This window comes from Archocentrus centrarchus, chromosome 21, assembly GCF_007364275.1.
Source record: "Archocentrus centrarchus isolate MPI-CPG fArcCen1 chromosome 21, fArcCen1, whole genome shotgun sequence".
Taxonomy (NCBI): domain Eukaryota; kingdom Metazoa; phylum Chordata; class Actinopteri; order Cichliformes; family Cichlidae; genus Archocentrus; species Archocentrus centrarchus.
The window spans coordinates 29,543,389-29,564,234 of NC_044366.1; the positions used below are offsets into that span (position 1 = coordinate 29,543,389).

General features: G+C 42.7%; 2 protein-coding genes across 2 annotated transcripts; both read right to left on the minus strand.

Annotated features, from left to right (window-relative positions):
* Positions 1-1,205: 1,205 nt before the first annotated feature.
* On the minus strand, positions 1,206-15,196 carry LOC115801016 (tripartite motif-containing protein 45-like). The gene is made up of 8 exons (XM_030758705.1): positions 14,632-15,196; positions 12,774-13,062; positions 12,088-12,233; positions 10,766-11,082; positions 3,668-3,797; positions 2,834-2,948; positions 2,408-2,534; positions 1,206-2,049 (listed from the first exon to the last, which is right to left on the minus strand). The coding sequence occupies exons 1-8, from the start codon at positions 15,117-15,119 to the stop codon at positions 1,895-1,897; spliced, it is 1,767 nt and encodes a 588-aa protein (XP_030614565.1). The 5' UTR covers positions 15,120-15,196; the 3' UTR covers positions 1,206-1,894.
* A 2,507-nt stretch (positions 15,197-17,703) lies between these two features.
* On the minus strand, positions 17,704-20,404 carry LOC115800742 (V-set domain-containing T-cell activation inhibitor 1-like). Its single transcript, XM_030758243.1, has 5 exons — positions 20,373-20,404; positions 19,926-19,990; positions 18,409-18,759; positions 17,994-18,245; positions 17,704-17,819 (listed from the first exon to the last, which is right to left on the minus strand). The coding sequence occupies exons 1-5, from the start codon at positions 20,402-20,404 to the stop codon at positions 17,704-17,706; spliced, it is 816 nt and encodes a 271-aa protein (XP_030614103.1).
* Positions 20,405-20,846: the final 442 nt, after the last annotated feature.

A 20,846-nucleotide genomic window follows, 5' to 3' on the forward strand; every position in this document is an offset into this window, starting at 1 on the left:
AACACATCAAGCATCTGCACTCAAGCGTAACACATGTTGCACCGTGAATACAGAAGAAGTGCCTCATTATGAGCCTCCGAAGAAAAACAAGTTTGTATTCTAAGCGGAGGCTGACTGGGTCACAGTGTTCTGCAGATAAAGCTTCGAGGCTGGAGTTGAATTCCTAAAGGCACTGTAGTAAAAACCTATTGTGTGTATATTTTAATGAGTTTCTTCATTGTTTTAGAAACAATGATGGGCATGTAAAGATTTTTCAAACAAGCAGACATATTAAAAATCTTTACATGCACACAAGGACAAGGGCAGATGTGGCTTACAAAAACAAACAGATGTTTGCATTCTGAACAGCAGATGAATTTACAGGTGTGGTGAACTCCAGGTCAGAGTCCAGGTCAGAGTCAGGATGGTTTCCATGGGCCGGCCTATCCTGACTTTACTCATTTGCTCACAAATGAATGAAATCTTGTGCAGCAAGAATATTTTTGCACTACATTATGTTTTCTTCTATTTGTTAACCAACTGTATTTACCGTCCTGCTTTAATAGTTAGAAATAACATTTGAATAGGCTGTAATATGTAAAGATGAAGGAGGTAGTTGTTAGTAATTATGAGTAATCACCTATTTTATTGCATACAAATAATCCAGTGAAAGGCACAATAATGAGAAAGTTTTTACTAATGAATATGCAGTAGTTATTGTTAGACAGCACAACTACCTGGAGTGAATATAAAGATGTAACACTGCAGTAATTACATATTTAAAGGGAAAAATTTCCCTGCCACCCATAATTTACCCCTTACAAACATAATTAATAATGTTCAAATGTGTCTGATACTCACACATGCTGTTTTAGCTCCTTTCCCTCACCCTTTAAGCCAGCTTACTTCTGATTGGCTACCCCTTGTAAACAGCAGGTTTGAACAGCAGGTGGGAGGGGCTAAAGCTGGAGCTCTGGCTCACAGGGATTACCTTCAAACAGTGACCTCATGTGCAACACGAGCATCCACATTTGTAACAGTAGAATAAGGAAAAGAACAATAGGCCTGCTGTAATTACTGCAGCATTATGCCAGCATTTCTTGACACAAATACTCTTTTGTTCCACTAATTACCTCATGAATACATTATTTCAGAAACTATGAAAAAACTGTAAATACCCCCCCCCCCCCCCCCCCCCCCACTGTGATTTAATTGTTTTTTTTAATGAGACTATTTTGCTAAAAAGTTCTGGATTGTCTACACTGCAGTTCTTTTGCCATTTGCACAACCCAGCGTTGATTAACAGGGATAACTGTGCCGTATTTTACAGTATCATGATTGTATTTAAGAAAATATATTAGGGATTATTTCCTTTGACTGTATGATATAAAAATGTATATAAAATATTCAACAATCTGGTGAGACTGGCTGTTTTAGCACCTTGGGACGAAAGAAGAGCTTAAAAGGTTAAAAACGTATTTTCCGTCAGCTGTTGCTCCGCTGCCTTTCAGCAAGGCTTTAAACATATTTAAGAGCAGGCACGCGCTGTTGTGACTGCTGCTTCTCCTCTGGCTTGTCACAGGCATAATTAGCACATAAAGGCACTTTTACACTGATTGAGAGCTTTAAGGTCCCACTTTGGTGTCTGTCTTCCTTGTTGGTCTCTAACAGTTGGCTGGCTACTCCATCACATTTAGACCGACCATTAGCACAGAGGTGAGCACCATGCAGGGACTCCGACGTCCTGCTTCACTCACTGCGTCTTTACTTTCACTTCCCTCGTCTGACCTTTTCAAGTTGGCCTGAGATTTACGCTGACAACCTTAAGGTTACTTCCCCGCAGCTCTAACCTTTTTGGTTGCTGCCGTCTTTTATCGGCTTGCATCACCTCGACAGGTCTTGGCTCTGCGTTACCTCAGAGCTCCACAGTTCGCAGGTGGCTGCGAGGGTTAACGGCAGCTAACACGCTCTGGGGTAAACACTCAGACTGCTCCGTGGTGCTTCCACAGCAGGACCAGTGAGGCTTCCCCGGATGCCCCTTATGACCGTGACCGCAGCCTTTAAATCCTCCTGCAGTCAGACAGACACGGAGGAAGACAGACACGTCACGATGGGGGAACAGAAACATTTAGTTTGAAAATCTGATGTGTCTTTCACTGTAATGGATCTACGTTTACCTACAATTACCACATGGGCATTGATCAGCTTTCAGAGAACATGCACAGAAACAAAGTTTTCCACAGTAGAACAAATGTCTGCATAATAGGAAAAACTGGTTTAGCTGAAAAACACAGACACAGATGATGGTGCTGCAATCCAGTGAAGTCCTGGCTTCACATTGTTCTTCGCACTCCACGTCCTAGTCATAACAACAAAGTGTGCATCACTGTAAAAACACAAAGACATGTGAAAGTCATCTTCAGAGTACCTGGCATGGTTCCTGGGCAGCCACAGCGAGCCTCTTTGGCTCCGCCGCTGGAGCAGAAGGAGCAGCAGTGAAACGTCCCTCTGTGACGCCTCAACTTCCTCTTCACGTTCAGAACAAATGGAGAACCCTGCAGAGGGAGACGGGACAGAGTCAGTCATCCAGTGATGGTTGGCAGAAGAGCTGTTATATGGATCTTTCTTGCCTAAGGACAACTTTGTGCATAATAACCTAATCTGTCAGGATGATGTAAAGAGCCCTGAGGTGATGAGCTGTGCACCGCCAGCATGGCCACGGTTCTGCCTAGCAGTCAACTTACTTACTTTAGCATCTCATCTGTCGGCTGTGAAATGTAGGTACTGTTTTGAAACAAACCAAACTCAAGAACTGGAACTGAAATTATAGTCCAGACACTGCAGTTCAAAATACCTTGACATGTTGAGCTTTGACACAAACCCACACAGAGTGGGCTCCTGGCTCTCGAGGTGTGTATGAAACGCTGTAAGACCCATCACTGTTGTCAGTCACAGTCGTCTCCACTTTACTGAAGGAAAAAAAAAACCCATCTTATTAATAATAAAAACATCACTGAGATCCAATTTCGACATACTGAAAACCAGTACTGGGAGGAATAACAGTGGAAGCACATGGATGATGACCTGTTCTTGGACTTGATGAATTTGCTTTGTTGGATTCTCAATATTATAATGTAGGTCACCCTCTCAGTCTGCAGGTTAACCTCTTTCAGACCAAATCTTCTCACAGTTTTCAACAATGGTGATCACTTGTAGGCTGATTTTTTTTGTAGATGGAGCACACACGCTGCCTTTGATGAATAAATTAAAGACGGTTATGAACGCAGATGGTCGGGCTGGTAGGAAAGACTGATCAAGTAAGAGTCAATAAGAGTGCACCTCTTTCAACCTGAGTGACAAATATAGTGCAGTATACAGGCGTACAGTGCTCTGTTGACCTGCTCTGGGCAGCTGGGGGTGTCACATGGCACCCCCTCCCCAAAAAAAGGAGCTACACTCTCTTTAGTTTTAAAACCTCACAGCACACCCTGAAAAAGTCACGTCATCAGTTCAGAGACAGACATCAGATCCTTGCTCCAGGGCACTTCAGACACTGGCACAGACACTTCAGGAGCCTTCTTCTTCTTTCTTTAATTAAATTTCTCTTCTGTATAATTTGCTGAGTCAGAAATACTCAGGAGAGTTAAAATGCTGACCAGGCAGGCCCACACGCTGTCACTTCACTCACCAGTTTTTCTTCTCCGCGTGGACAATGCTGACGAGGACGTGCTCTCCACCTCGCGCCAACTGCTCTCCAGCCGAGTCTCGGCACACCAGGGTGAAGTGGCCCAGCTGGCCCTCCGTGCCTTCCTGCAGGCCTGTGATCAAGAGGGGTTAAAGGTCAAAAAAAAAAAAAAAAGATGCTGCTCGGCTAAAAGTGTTCCAGTTTGACACAAGGTTGAGGAATGGGTAAGGCTGGGCACTGATGTTGCTGAAAAAGCACGAGTCCTCATGGACTCATTATCAGTACTTTCCCAAACTGTTGCCACAAAGTATCATGTATCATCATCATTTACCTTAACTACAGCTAAGAGACGCAGCCTATTAGTGAAAAGAACACCAGACCCGAGGACAAGCCTCAAATTAGTGCTGCTGATGGCTCAGTCACACTACAATAAAAATGCGATGGCAACCTCCTACCGTAGCAACGAGGAAAAATTGGTGGTTGTCCTGTGATTGCATTGAATATTTTTTGCATTTGGTGACCAACTGCAAGTTGCAGGATCAAACTGATCATGCAGAGCGTTCAACTCCAGGGTGATTACCCAGCCAAAGCAACCTGCCTGCAAACAATTGTGGTTCGACTCAGACTCACTCGATCATTCTGACAGATTGGTGAAGGCAGACACATTGCCAACACTTTACAATCAATCTGAGTCAGTCTGCACCACTGTGCACAACTCATCTGCATCTCTTTGCAGCAGAGGACTCAGCTGGTTGCCGACTCGTGCTACATGAGTGCTACATGAAAGAAAAGCTGCCGAGCACCACCATCATTTTGCAGTTAAATTGCCGTCCTGCAGCAACTATGTCACTGTTTGTGGAGCAATTTCTAAATTTCTGCTTCAAATCTATGAGCTTCTGGCTGGACTCTGAATGTAATATGAATTTCTGTTTAATGCAAATTCCTATTTGTGTAGACATCAACAGATTTGTGATTTTTGCAGAATTATCACAGTTAATCGCCATATTGTCACAGATAGATTGCATGTAATTGTCAACTTGACCCCATTCATTTAAAAACTGATAGCAGACTAATAGCAGACTTGACTCTGATTTCTTGCCATTTTATTGCTGTCTTGATGCACCAAAGCTGCTCTGAAGCTGCTCACTGTACTCAGTCACATTAATTCTGAGGAAAACGTCTGTTTTCCCCAGTGTGACTGTAACACGAGGCCTCGCAGACAATGTGTGGCTGCATCACCTGTGTCGGCACACCTGTCAGTGCAGCCACACCCCTACCCTGAACCTTTACCGGTATTCAAATGAATGAGTGATTAAAAAAATAAAATAAAATCACCAACTATACAGTTTCTGTGATGGATTAAACCATCCATCAGGCTCTAAACATGTTTTTTCATGCTGGTATGTTTGGCATTTTAACATGGGAGTCTTAAAGCTTGGTGTCTATACCTTTCTACCTACATATACCAGCAGAGGGTCAGTTTGGATTAACTGACATACACTAACACATAACGGCTGAAAACCTCTTCAGATTTCATAAATGGGTAAATGAGAAATGGGCAAAGGCACACACACACACACACACACACACAAGTGTGTTTTTCTATCTTTGTGGGGAATTTCCATTGACTTCCATTCATTTCTACAGCCTAAACCTTACCTTTACCCTTTTCCTAACCCTAACCATCACATACCTAACCCTAACCCTAACCTAAACTCAATTCATACCTTAGCCCTAACTCTGACCCCTGACCCAAAAACAGGGTTTCCCCTTGTGGGGACAAGGTTCCAGTCCCCACAAGGAGCAATTGGTCCCCACAACGTAGTATATGTCAGGAAAAGTGTCCCCACAAGGTATTATAAACATACGCACACACACACACACACACACACACACACACACACACACACACACACACACACACACACACACACACACACACACACACACACACCATGGTAACAGTACAAGGAGAACAGAGCCTACAAACAATAAAAGAGGCACTTTATCATTCAGACACACCCTGACGTGGAGACATCTGGACATTTGTCTTGTGCCTCTACAGGTTTCAGTCACACAGACACACAAACACCCACCCACTTTAGCCCTCCGCTGAGTGCTTACGTAGGTCATTTTCCTCCTAAACATATGGTGTGTGGAGAGTGACTTCAGGGCTTCAGTGCTGGTGACCAGAGTTTTCCAAACCCTCCCCATCATTATTTAGCGTTTCATTAACTTGTTCTGCTGTGCTCACTCACTCAAGATATTCATCAGCTGCTGTTGTCGTGTTAAAGCGCACATCATCTGTGTTCACATCAGTGATTAATGTGGCTTTGCGTTTGCTCGTCAGAGACTATTAGCCATTTGATAACGAATGATCCCACGCTGTGTTTTCATTTGTTATTATTCAGTGTTTTGCAGCAGCTGCAGGGAGAGCTGTTTGGATGCTAATGAAGCTAACTCCGGTGGCTCCTTCAGTGATGATGAATAGAGATGCTGGTTAAGGGGACGAACCGCCGTTAATAACGGAACAGCTCAGCTGTGTTAATATGCAGATCACTGAGGCTGTGAAGCCATGAAGAAATACTGCGGCTAAACATGAACTAGAGTACAGTTAGTGATGAAACAACAAGTTAATTAACTGATTAGAAAAAAGGTGGCTTTAGCCTCTTTGGTACAGTGAGTGAGACTTACAGTCAGAAGGAACGACATATTTACAAGAGATCTTTGAGCAAACAGTCATTTCGAAGGAGGCAAATTTGTGTGAACTGGAAATTTAGATAAGGAAATAAGGAAAATGCAGCCTATCTGACTGTGATGCCTGAATTCCTGTGACATAATACTAGCAAGTTACTTGTAGCACTACTGCAAAGACTGACTTTAAATTTAAGCACAAAAACATTTTGATGAGGTTAGCTCCCGAGCACAATTATTAAGTTACTGCTGTTTGTTCATGTGCATCAAAGTGCACAATCACCTCAGTCTGGGGACAGCCCTGCTAATCCTGCTGCTGCAACTCCATTTAATAAACTCAGCAGAAAGAATCCTACAAACCCACGAACGCAGCAGCTTCCACTCCTGTTAATGTTTTGTTTAACCTGGATTAGGCTCACTCAGATAGGGTGTGTGTGTCAGTGAGCTCATGATTAATTTTCATGTTTCAAGCAATTATATATACGTTGTATTGTCTCTAATTATAAATTGATGACTATTCCAATTATGGTGAATCTTAAATTGGAGTAATTCATCATTAGGATCACAGTGATTGATGGTTATGTGCCCCTTCATGAGTATGCATACAGTCGCATACACAATGTGAGCACTGCTCTGCATATACAGTAAATATACATGTGAAAGCTGTCACAGGACTGCATAGAGTCCTGTACACTGCATTATTCATCAGCTTGTAGAACCACCTTTAGCAACAATAACTTCATCACATTGTTGTGAATTAATTTTGGCCCATTTTTCTTTACTTCAGTTCTTTGAGGTTTGCAGGCATTCGTTTATGCACAACTCTTTGGTGACTGTGGCTCAGGAGGTAGAGCAGGTCACCTACTAATCGGAAGGTTGGCAGTTTGATTCCTGGCTGCTCCAAGCTGTATCCAAAGTATCCTTGGGAAAGATACTGAACCCCAAGTTGCACTCCGATGCAAGCGTTGGCGTATGTATGCGTGTGAATGGTAGACACTAAGCACATAGCTTAGATTCATATGGAAGTGCTTGTATGAATGGGTAAATGTAAATGTGTTGTATAAGCTCTGACTGAGCTTTGATTGCTCAGTCAGAGCAGAAAAGCAAGAACTAGTCCATTTACCATTTTGAGGTCCCATCCCAGCATTTCAATCGAGCTGAGGTTTGGACTTTGACTGGGACACTGCAGCACCTCGAGTCCTTTCTTTTTCAGCCATTCTGCTGTAGATTTTCTGGTGTGCATGTGATCATTGTCCTGTTGCACGACCCAAATCTGTCCAAGCTGACAGCTGGTATGAGGCGTTAGTGCTGATGTGATGTTTCCACTTTGGTCTCGTCTGTCCGAAGGACTTTGTTCCAGAAATCTTGCGGTTTGTTCAGATGCAGCTTTGCAAACCTGAGCTGTGCTGCTGTGTTCTTATTAGAGAGAAGAGGCTATGTCCTGGCAACCCTTCCAAACAAGCCAAACTGGTTCAGTCTTTTTCTAACTGTGCTCTCATGAACTTTAACAGGTTAACTGAGGCCTGAGATGCAGCGCTTGGGTTTTTTTATTTTCTCTGAGCATTGCACCGTTTGACTATGGGGTGAATTTGCTGGGATATCCACGCCTGGGAAGACTGGCAACGGTCTGGAATGTTTTCCACTTGTGAATAATCTTTCTTACTGTAGAATGATGGACTTCAAATTGGTGTAAATGGCCTTATAACTCTTCCCGGACTGATGTGATCACTGCTGATGTCTTCCCTCCTTCGCATTGTGTTAACACACACCTGAATGCTCCAGACCAACAAACTGCCAAAACCTCTGCTTTTATTCCCTGCATACAGTGTCCTTGTTTTTACATCACACTTTGTATTCAGACATTTATGACACAGAATTTTTTTTAAATGACATCTTCCCATTTGAACCTAAACACAGCATTTCAGTAAAGCCTGACTGATATAAAGGTTAGCAAAAATCAGCGGGGTATGTTGGGCGGTGTCTTGATGGTAAGTTGCTGACTAGTTACAAAATAAGTTATTGGACAGTTAATAAAAATAACCCGATCATTGTTTTTAAATTGATATGCTCACATTGCACTTTTTTTACTCCCTAAAAATCTGTCCCAGAACCCCAGAAATACCAAAATGATTAATCCTCCAGATTTGAACATGAGTTACATTATCTGTGAATTCATGTGTGTGTTCTTGCTAAGCTGAGTGCTAGCATCTGTCACCACTAACGACGCAGCTGTTCTCACCCACAGTTCACCTGTGCTGCTCAGTCTTGCAGTCAATTTCAACACTTCAAACCTTCTTATCACACAAAGAGGGGATAATCACTGGTAAGCCTCTGCGACTTCCACTTTCCCACAGTCAAGACTGAACCCTGAACCCCTAAATTGAGAGTGTCACACTGTGTTAAACTGACTGCAGTCAATTTGGCAGGAATAAACAACCTAAAGCTGGAAAAAGCTGGTTTATCTGATGCAGCGATCCTCCGAGTTTATACAGCCCAATCTGGCATGAAGTAAGTGGAAGCCTTGGCAGCAGAAGTCAGTGCAAAGCAGAGCTGGATAAAGGGCGAGGTCATCGCAGGGACCAAAGAGCTGTATCTGTCTCCAAATCAAACACAATGTGCACAACCCTAATACAGACTCAAGCAAGCACCCACACAAATGCCTGACATCACATGGCAGGCTGACTCTTTGGCAAACATTAGCGGCAGCACGACGTCTCTTGGATACCAACAAGACTCAGCAAAGAAGTCCGTATTTGCTTTGGTTTTCCATTTATCACACAAGTAAACACTACTTTAATCCGAGCTCTCGGACAGAGACAGAAAAAGCTGCTACAAATCTTGGAAGGATGTGAACTGAGGCAGTACCGTATCCTTAGGTGCTTGTTTTGGAGTAATGACCCTGTGCTGCGGCTTGCATTATCAAGTGATGTGCGAATGATAATTTCTCACATCGAGCGCCACAAAGGAGAAACTTGGTGCATATTTCTCTATAACTCCTCATATTAGTTTTGTGATTTATCTGTAAGGGCTGCAGTAGAAACAGTCATTCAAGAAAATTAAAGCAGGCACAGCAGTGTATCTGCCAAACTTTCCCTCTGCGTGCATATTATCCTCTACCATAAAACAACACTCCGATTGTGGTTAAATGAAGTAATTTCTGTCACTCGAAAGCTGCAGCCTTCCTGATTCCCATGTCTCCTGGAATGGGTGTGTCTGTTCTGTTTGTGGGTAAACATCCCATCAGTGCACTGCCTGCAGGCCTGTTCGGGTACCTCAACATTCCTTCAGCCCTGAAGTTATTTCTGCCTTTAAGCCAAAGCCTGCAGAGACATAACAACAGTCTTTATGTGCTGGGTGCGTCTATACTGTCCCCTCTGCTAACCTTTACCCTCTAACAAGAATTCTAAGTGCTGACTCAGGGAGAGGAAGAACAGCAGCATTTAAATGACAGGGCTAAAAACATCCTGTTTTTGTCACTGTTAACACACTCGTTTCAAATATTAACCGATTAGTCTGACCCTCAGTATATTCAGACTTCTTTAAACATGCATGTGACTCTCAGCTTTAAGTCATCTGGTTCCTTCCAGTTAAAAACAGAAACCCTAAGGCTGTTTTCATGTTTAAAAGCATGCTAAAGTCATTTGCTAAACAGCTGAGTTAGTTTGAAACAAATGTACCAAAATCTAAACTAGCAGTTCTGTGCAAAAGTCCTGAAGTGGTCTCAGTGGAAGGGCAGCTGCCAAGAAGCCGTTCAGAAGGAAGAGAAACAGGCAGAAAAGGCTGAGGTGTGCCACATTACACAAGAGCTGGACTGAAAATCAGGTCTGATGGAGTGATGAATCCAAATGTACAGAGAAGCTCAGCAGAGCGGTACAACACTGAGTGTCTGCAGCCATCTGTAAAATGCGGCGGATGCTCTGTTGTGGTTTGGGGCTGCATTTCAGCCAGTGGTGTTGGAGGTTTTTCCAAAAAAATTGATGGAATTATGAACGCAGAAAAGTGCCGTCAGATTTTGTTCCACCATACAACACCGTCTGGAAAGCGTCTGATTGGCAACAGCTTCAAATAAATAAATAAATAAATAAATGGGTGAAAAAGTTTTGATCCTGAAAAACTGATTTCCATCCATCCATCCATCCATCCATGACTAACACAGAGAGACAGACAACCATTCACACTCACATTCACACCTGTGTGCAATTTAGAATCACCATTTAAACTAACCCCACTAACTGCATCTCTTTGGACTGTGGGAGAAAACCCACACAGACACGGGGAGAATATGCAAACTCCACACTCCACTGGGCCAAGGTGGAGTCAAACCCAGACCTTCAAGCTGCGAGGCAACAGTGCTAACCACCACGCCTTCTTCTTGTCCTTCAGGATAAGGTTGAAACTGTCATTTACCTTCCCCTTCAATGGTGCACCTGCTGACATCCACTGTCTTAGAGTTGATTACCCCAACCACAGGGTATCCCTCCACCTCCCCTGCGGGTTCCCTGGGCACAAAGGATATACTGCTGCCATCATCAGGGGCAACTGTGGCTGGGTGGGGGTCGTAACCTCTTTCTGTCAGGCTGGTGAGTCTTCTCAGGGTCACTCCTTTGGCGCTGAGGATCTCAGCATCAGACCCGCAACTCAGGAGTCGCTCTGCGAACTCCACACCGCCTCGGACGTCCAGCAGAGCCTGCTGCAGCTGCACCCTCTGCAGGTGGAGGTGGTTCCTGGAGAACAGAGAAGGTAGACAAGTAGATGTTAGTAAGCATTTCGTCACGATATACCTTGGCCGACCCCAGGTTGCTGTTGGTGTTATTGATGTGGCAGTGGATAATCACTGTACTACAATAATCAAGAAACAAATGGATCGTGCATGAGTCTTTCATTTTGTTTCTTTTGTGTGTGTGTGTGTGTGTTTAAGAGTTGTGATGAGTTCAAAAGCACACAGAATTTGCTCTGTTTCAGGAGGATTAGAGTGTGTAAGAGTTCCGATTTCAAACACTCAACACTGGCAGCAAATCAACAACTTCACAAAATGAGAAGCACTTTAAGGTCCTGTGAGGAGAGCCTCAACTTAGACTCAGCTGAAACAAGCATTTAGACATCAGACAACAAGACGAGATAACAACATCGATATCAAACATGCTGGAACTGCAGACGCTCAGCTTACTGACTTTTTATGACTACTGGTCCAAAAGTTTGTTTAAATGGATATTTGAGCACTTAACAGAAGGAGGCATGTTATTTTCAGGGTTGGAAAACTCGATTGTGGCTTTGACTTTGTAATCTAAATGTAATAATCTGTCAGTCTTTACCAAAACTTTGGTGATTCTATATCATAAGTAGCTACACAGTAAACTACTTCAATCCTAGGGTGATGCATTAATCTTAAAGAAGAAATTTAGGTCGTGTGAGAAAATTATGAACAGCACTGTTGCAATAAGCTCCTGTTGAGAAATAACTTTAGAAAGGTAATAATATGCTAATTAGCCAGCTACCCATTTTGCTTTCTCTATTAGCCACGTGGCGCTATGGTGGTTAAAGCAGAGTAGTCTGATGAAAGATGTATAAAGACTGTTAGGTAAAGAAAAACATCAAAATTTCATGTTTCATTCATAATCTAATCATAAATAAGTGATCATACCTAAGGAATCTCAGGATCTGGAGAATCACTGCATCCATGGTAAAACTTTTTAATGTGATTTTAAGCTGGTCAGTACATGTTTGCATACCTGCGTTGGACACGGAGCTCCTCCAGCCGGCGCAGCAGAGACAGGCAGTGAGCTTCCACTGCGCTGGCGTAACCTCGTGCAAAAGCCCTCACCTCACTGGCTGTGGCCTCTACTCGTGCCTGCAAAGCCTCCTGAGAGGCTTCCACCTGTAGCAGAGGAAGAATATGTGGATACTTGATATTTAAAAAAGCCCCAACCTTGACAAATTGTGCCAGAACAGGTTTTGGGATATGATTTCATGGGTTCCAGGAGTTCTTTCTGCTCTAAGGTGAAGGCATGGGTGACATTTGTCTAACTGTGAGCAGGCAAAGTTCGTGTAACATGTTGAAAACATGTAGCACAGGCAAAAAGAGAACCTATTAGGACACTGGCTTTGGTTGAGGGGAGTGCCAGTTTATTTGTATTAATCTCAACAACAAAAGAAGTAAGACTGTGTTTAAAATGTACACAGCAGCAGATTTTTTAAAGTTGATATCGAGCCAGAAGTGTCCACAAAAAGCATCTGTCACACTGCTCTGATTTTTACTGCACTACAAACTTCTTAAAGTATGTTTAAAAAGAACAAAGGAAACAAAATGTATCATATAAAATACAACACTATATCCTTAAAAATAAATACTGCCTGAGTGGAGTGCTTCTTCTTTGGCTCTGATTTAAATACCTTCCCAAAAAATGACAGTCCTCACCTTCTGCAGTGACTCCTCCAGCCGCTCAAGTCGAGGCTGAAGGTTCACAGCAATCAGCTCTCTGATGCGGTCTCCATGACGATCGATGACATCACGCGTGGGGCAGCAGCGGTGGTCCCGGTGCAGCGTGGCGGCACACTCCAGGCAGACGGGCAGGTCGCAGGGCTGACAGAAAAGCCGGAGCTCCTGTCCAGGGTGCAGGGTGCAGAGCACGGGCCGGCAGAGACGACCACGAGCCTTCAGCTCCTCCAGAGCCTGAATGGAATGAGACGCTGTTCGCTTCTGCCGTCTAAAGACGGGGAACAGATACAGATATGAGCATATCTGAAAGTCAGAATACAGATCTGCATTTCCGATGGTTTCTGCTATTGACTGTTAGAAATAGCACAGAGAACAGCATAGAATCCAGCTTAGACAAACACATAGTATCTATATTTATAAATAGTGATGGCGCAGAATAGAGTAAAATACAACCTAAGCCTCGGTCTCTCCAAAGCAGAATAAAACAGCACAGAATGTTTTGAATATTTTGTAACTGATTAGACAGCAAATTAACAACTGATGCTGGTAAAAGATTCAGTTTTCATCTATTTCTGAGCAAAAATAAAAAAAGATAAATAAAAAGATTTTAAGCAATCAGTAGACTAGAACAGAGAACAGTGTACATAAGAAATGGATATAAAGTCAGGGTCTGAAAAGTGAAAGTGCCTCAAAACTGCATTCTTTCCCAAGGCCAGCAGAGGGCGCAGCTATAGCTGCAATTAAAAAAAGTCCAGTTGAATAAAAGTCAGTGGAAAAACAAACATCATGATGATGTAGTTTCAGGTCTTAATAAATAAAAGATGGCACTTATTCTGTAAATTATTGTCACCAAAAAGCAGCCTGTGCTCTATCGTAGTGTGCGATAGAGCAGTCAGCTCTGCCCTGCACTCGTTTGGTTTCAAACCGTGAGAGCCCTGTGCACATAAATTTGCTGGCTGTGCATCAGCTGACGGATGGTCACCAGTGAGCATTCCAGGCCTCGGTTGCCTAGGTAACCCATGCATCTTTCCATCCATCCATCCGTAAACCGTTTATCAAATTCAGGGATCCGGAAGGGGCTGGAGTCTATCCCAGCTGTCATAGGACAAGGGGCAGGGTACACCCTGGACGGCTTGTCAGCCTATCACAGGTTCTCACACACAGACAAATAATCAGTCACACTCACCTGCACACCTGCAGCCAATTTAGAATCACTCATTGACCTAATGTGCATGTCTTTGGACTGTGGGAGGAAGCACAGGGAAAACATGCAACCCAAGCACACTACATGATTTCTCTGTGCCTAGGTAGCCCCCCCCCAGGTATCCCTGCTCCCACTGGTTGTCACTTTGATTGTCTCAAAGTTAAGAAGAGTGAATGTTTGAATCTGCCCACTTTGCATTGTCAACAGTTATTTTGGTGACACTGGTATTTGGCCACGACATTGCTGCTACTCTCCCGGCAAAAGTGCATGGCTGAGAATTTAAAAATGGGACCTCACAAAAGAATGGGTGACGTTGATGCAATAGCCATCTTTTATATACAGTCTATGGCACAGAGTCAAACGAAACAAAAAAAAGAATATTGTCTGGTAGAAACTAGGCTGCCTCTTATGTCGACAGCAGAACAGAATAGAAATAATAGATTAGAGGATTTAAATACAATAAAAACCTAATTAAACATGCCAGAGAGCAAAAACTCCCAAAATAAAAAAGAAAAATATAATTGCACCAGGACAGAGGGATGCATGAAGGGACAGAAAGTAACAGGAAACATCCAACCTGCAGAACTAAGAACAGCAAAGAATAAAAACACACTAGAACAGATTTAGCTGTACCTGTGCGCCTGGCAGCAGAACTCGCACAGGTTGACGCAGCACACCTCACAGCGGCTCCCAGCGCCTCCTTCGCCGCACAGGTCGCATCCGAGCGGGCCGTCCGTTACCAGGGTCTCCAGGAATACTTCGTCCAGCGCTAAGTGGTCGGTGCTCAGCCCCACCGGCCCCGAAGGAGGGAGGTCTACCTCACAGTCACATTCGGGGCAAAGCACCGTGATGGTGCCGGCGGGTCGGTCCGCCTCCAGCGCCTCGTCCCTCCTACCGCCCTCTGCAACATCCCGCCGGCTACGTGAAGACACCGAGAACGGCTCCAGCTGGGAGATACAGTCGGAGCAGAACGTGTGCAGACAGGGCAGGATTTTAGGGTCCCGGTACAGACGTTTACACACCTTACAAACCGCTCTGGGATTCACCAGCGGGTCGCTGTGCTCTCGATCCGAGCTCAGGGGCCGCTGCTCGGTGCTTTCTTTCTGCTCACACCGAGACATGGTCACGATTAAGAAAAACCCAGCGAGTTGGAAAAAGCTGTAAGAGCTGAAGGGAAACTTCTATAGAAACACTTTGCTGCACAGCAATCCCTCAAAGGAAAAAAAAATCAGTTTTCTGCGCTGTGCCAAGAAAGTACTTTAAATCACCCCATTCATTAATTAAAATCCCAGTGGAAAGACCCACTTTTGATCGTGAGAAGTTTACGGCTCCATGGGACATATGACACCTCACTTAGTACCAAACCAATAGGAAAGCTGTCCCGGACTATCCGGGGTGGTCCGACTTTACTGAAGTCTTCAGCGGCTCTGACTGCCCCCATCTACTGGCAGGACGGTGTTGTGCCAAAATGTGTTTCCCGATGTTTCCATGTGTATTTTTATTTTTTTATTTATGTGTAATATCTTTGCTTATGTTGGTAAACAGACTGTAGTCAACAGGATTTTTGAAAATGCCTCCAATAGGGGCTGGCTGTTTTTCAGCTCTGAGTCTTTTTTAATCCTCAAAATATGAATTTTTTGTTAATGCAGCCACTCTTTTGGAGCGTGGCGTCTCCTCCAGCATGCAGGCAGGTCGATAAACACGGAAAAGCCACAAGGAAAGAGGAGGAGAGATGAGCCGCATTTGTTCCGCTTTGGAAGTGCTGCTGCTAGATTACAAACTAAGGAAGTGTTGTCCACACTTCTCCTTTTCAGTCAACCTCAATAATCCAGCTGACACATGCGCGATTCCTAAAAATCTGTGTGAAACAAGGATGTGTGACAAAGTTTTGAAACATGAATGGAGCTTTTGCTACAACACACTGAACCTGTAAAAATCCAGTAGCTGATAAATTGACTCAAATATTTCATTCATCACTGGGGTGAAAGGTAACATGAATATTTAAGCAGGTTACTTCCCAAACAAAAGACACAGCAGCAGCCGACAACAGACAGAACAGTAAGTATTGCACTTGGACTCAACAATCAAGGAAGAGTGGATGCTGCCTAAATATGCACTGATTCAGCAAAGGTGATAGTACATAAGAAAAGCAATACAGCCTCATTGCTTTATATTCCAGTATATTTGGAACTATTAACTAGTACTTGAGTTTTCTGTTTTCCTTCATATAAATTCCTTTCCATGCAATAAAGACATAAGACAGAGCTTAAAAATCACCAGAATGCAGGAAATTAAATGTTGGCGGCCCTGCAGAGCAGAGAATTAAACTGACACATGTGAGCATGTTTAAACCTGCTATGCTGTGGGTGAGGAGAGGAACCAAATGCAGATTTAGGCAGACAAAAATGATAAATGGACCGGTTCTTATATAACACTTTATTACTCGAGTTGAGCACTCAAAGCACTTTATGCAACATTTTTGCATTTAAGTGCTTTCTGTCGACCATTCACTCTCTGATGAATATATAGGAAGAAACCTGGGGTTGAATATCTTGCCCAAGGATGCTTTAACATGTAGACTGGGGTAGCCAGGAATTGAACCTCCAACCTTCAGATTAGTAGATGACCTACTCTAGCTCCTGAGCCACAGCCACCCCAAAAAGTGAGCCTTTTATTGGCCTGAATGCAAAGTCCAAAAGGCGAACGCAGAAGAAATCTTGAAATACACACAGTGAGCCAGAGCAACAAAGGAACTTTCCCCCCCAAATCTTTTAATTTAAATAATAATAATTTTAAGCAACATTATCGCCTTTTACATCAAAGACGTGTCAGAAATAAAATTTAAATTTATTTATTTTTTATAATCTCATCATTAATCAGACAGTCTCACTGGGAATAACATTTTTAACAGCAATCTAAGGACAATAAACATTTGTGAGAACATTACAGCTGACAGAAATAAAACAACACAATAAACAAGGTACAAATAAACAGCTGCAATAATGATATTAAACATCAGATTTACAAAGTCCAAGAGAAGTTTGCGTATTTATGTAGACTGAGGGGTTTAAAGTTCATTTGAACTCAGAGTAATCAGAGAAATCTGTTCTTACACGGTGACTGAAGTGTTCAACAAAAGAGGAGGTGTGAGGCAGGTCCAGCTGCAGAGCTTTATAAATGAATAAAATGTGTGTGTCTACATTTGGCCAGTCTGAGAAAATGTATGCAAAGCTAACAGAATGTAGCATTAATAACACAGCAATTAATAATAATGCATAATACTCAGGGCTAGATGCTAAAATGCTAATGTTGCACTTCTTTTTTTTCTATGCTGACTATATTTTTGTATTTCACTATGTTACAGGTCTGCATTACTGATAAATAATCTATATGGGCTCTTCAGTTAGCACACGACACATGCATTAGAGGGTGTAAAAAAGAATAAAAGAACTTAACAGAGAAAGTATTAAGAAGATGCAGCACAAAGTTAAATGTAATTACACAGCTACAGCACACACAGCAACAACTTAAAATGTAAAGCTGCACAATCTTCAGAGATGACTGCGTTTGTGAACGTCAGTCTTTTCTTTGGACATATCCTGACTTTAAATGCAACACATGCACACACACGGATACAGCCAGAGGAAGGGGTTAAGCGTCTTTCTCGACTATATCTATTGTGTGTTTTTTGTGTGCATTAGCGTGTCACAAGGCCGCATAATAGATGCAGTGGATGCTGGTCACAACATTCAGATAAACTGATCCAAATGGACAGGAAGCGACACTGAAGGTGAAATATGTCCTCCATGAAACATCCGTGCCTGAAAAATATGAAAGGAAATGAGCTTTTTGTCACCTGTAATACTGTAATACATTATGTTTGCTTTAGTTTCTGCTAGACTGCACTTAAATATAAGGTTTTCCTCTGACTCAGTGTTGCACCGATTCACTGGTATAAATGTTTGGTCTAAGGTAAATGTGAAAGTATAGGCTACCTGACACAGTTGCCTCAGAACTAGCCATCACCAAGTTATTTTCAATCATGAAGCTGTAGGTGTCGCTGACTCGCACCGACTGCAGCGTGCTGAAGATGCTGAAGATCCCCTCAGAGCTGTTTATGAAAGTGGTGCTCCCATTCAGTTCCTGCTCAGTTTGGTTTAACCATGTAACAGCTGGCTTAGGAAACCACCCGACTGCCTCAGCAGACAGGGTGCCGTTTGAGAATGTGAAAGTGGGGGCTGAAAAAGCTGAAACAAGAAAAGCAGGAAGTAAAAATCACAAGTTAAAGTTAGCTGCTGTAACTGCATTTAAGTGACACAGTAGCAATAATACAATGCGTTGTAAACCGTGTATTAAATGTGCATATTCTGCTAATATATACAATTAAACTGGAAGAACCAGTCAGCCCACCTGCTGTTCTGAGGTAAATGCTGACCTCTCCTCCACCTTTAGAGGAGCTGATGCTGCACGTGTACTCCCCCTCATCACTGCGTTTCACGTTCCTCAGCAGCAGAGAGGCATTCCCTGTGACTACAGCCTCAGGGAAGAGCTGAGCTCTCCCTTTGAACTGTGAGGCCTGATCCGTCAGAGCCGGAGCTCCGTCCTTATACAGGTAAACCAGTCCGGTCAGATCCTTCTTCTTCCAGGTGACTGTCACTTTGTCTTGGGAGGTTTCTGTGTTGAGATAGCAGCTGAGGAGCTCATCCTCACTAAGGTTGGCGACAGGCTTGGTGCTTCTGCTTGCCACACCGGACTGGGACTCTGTGGGAGGTGGACGCAAACAAGGACACTATATACACAGATTATAGGCTTAAACATTAGAGTTAGGTTATTGATTTCCCATTTGTCGACAACTTAATAACAGATTTAAATTATATTTAGTGAAAAGTGTTTGCTTTTTGGGAAAATCCAAAAGATTTTAAATCATGAGTTCAAGGCCAGGTTCACATTTTCCTCACTCACATATCCAGAGAGAGAGAAAGGGTCACTGTCATTTCAAGAGATGGGGTAAAATCTTCACTCCAGTTAGAAATGCATCAGTTCAGCCAAAGCTATGAGTAGTCAACAAAGTTGTTAAATTCAATATATATTTATATACAGATAGACTGTATATAAAGATGGCTGTAGCATCCTTGTCTGCAAAACAAAGCCAGGGTGGAAGTGCATTATACCTGCATTCTTTCTAATGGCCAGCAGAGGGTGACATTGTAGTTGTCTAGAAAATTACCCTACTGCTTACTTGATTCATAACCTCAATAAATATTTTCACAGCGACTTTATGGTCTCACTCAGACAATAATGTTATACATTTACTACTCTGTGACTGATAACTCACTTCTGTATGAACATGGCATTCCTTTGGGTCAGGATCACATCACTGCTGGCTTTATTGGCATTCAGCTGAACTAAGAGGCACTTAAACCAGAACCCTGCCCACCAGCTCCCTGGGGCACCATGTTTATAAATAAAAAACATGTTTTGCTGTTGTGCCTTATGTGCAGTTAAAAAAAAAATCAAACGATATGTGAGTTAATGATTTACTAATAGCATGGTAAACCTGCATCAGTCAATCAATCATGTAATAGTAATGGGTGGAGGTGGAAACTCCTCTGTTTATATAAATATCAGATCTTTGTCAAGGAAACAGAACATGACTACACGGTACATGTACTACTAAGCTATAAACATTGTTCATATCTCTACATTTACATATCTGCTTCACTTACAAATATTTACAGAGCGTCACGCATGGAGCTACAAATGCACATAGACAGTTAAACGCTTGGTGCGGTTCTGTCAACCACAAGGATTAGCTGTATTTTAGGTTTGACAAACACAGCATGTGGTGAACACACCCATGTATCCCCTCAGGCCTCACAGAGCCATTGCTAATGAAAGCAGGATCCACACAGATCTGAGGGTCTTACTGGAGAAGGCCAGAGAGAAGAAGAGGATGACCAAGGTGCTAAGGATGGCGATGATGACGAGCATGCTGTACAAAAAGAAAAAGATATCAGCGGTTTGGCTGAAATTCATTTGCAGATTAGTTTAATATCAGCGCTTCGAATAACTTCTATAACTGTTGGCTCTTTAGACCAACAGTCATAGAAGAATTCACAATAGTCACATGTCATAAAAGTTAGGAAGCATAAGTTTAATCTTCAACAACATATTTGTTTTTTATTATGATCTGAAACTTTAAAGCTAATCAGTTACTGCAGCGGCCAACTAGATTAAAGTTTTCTTTCTCAACTACTGTGCAGTAAAACTGCAATAATTCAGCAAATCAATTTAGTTACATATCACCACTGGAGACACTAAAATAGTTTCAAAACTGAATCACCACACCAAATATTCAAAGGTCACGGTCGCACCTGTAGAAGATGATTTGTCCGATGCTGGCCATGGCTCCTGGTCAGATTCCCTCTCTCTCTGTATTTATTCTATATCCACGTCTTCTCCAAGGGAAATATCAGTGTTTCAGTCTGACAGCAACCTGCACAGAACTGTCTGCTGCTCTATTTAGCCTCCCTCAGAGCACTTGGAAAATACAACACCATAAGTAAATATTATTTTTAAGGTGTGTTCTTCATTTTTGTTGACATGTCATCATTTATCTTATCAAAATAAAAATTCGTGTGACTAATTTACAAGACAAAGAGACCCTGATTTAGCAGCTGCCTAATTAACTACATTAATTTAGTGATGTTTGATAAACTTTTACTAAGTGAAGGTGCTGTAAGCTCGGGTGGTGCTGTCCCATTTTGTATCACTTCCTGTGCCTGTTCCACAGCACAGTGGTGTCCTTGTGTATGTGCTTGCTCATAGGGGTCATTTTGACTGTTGGG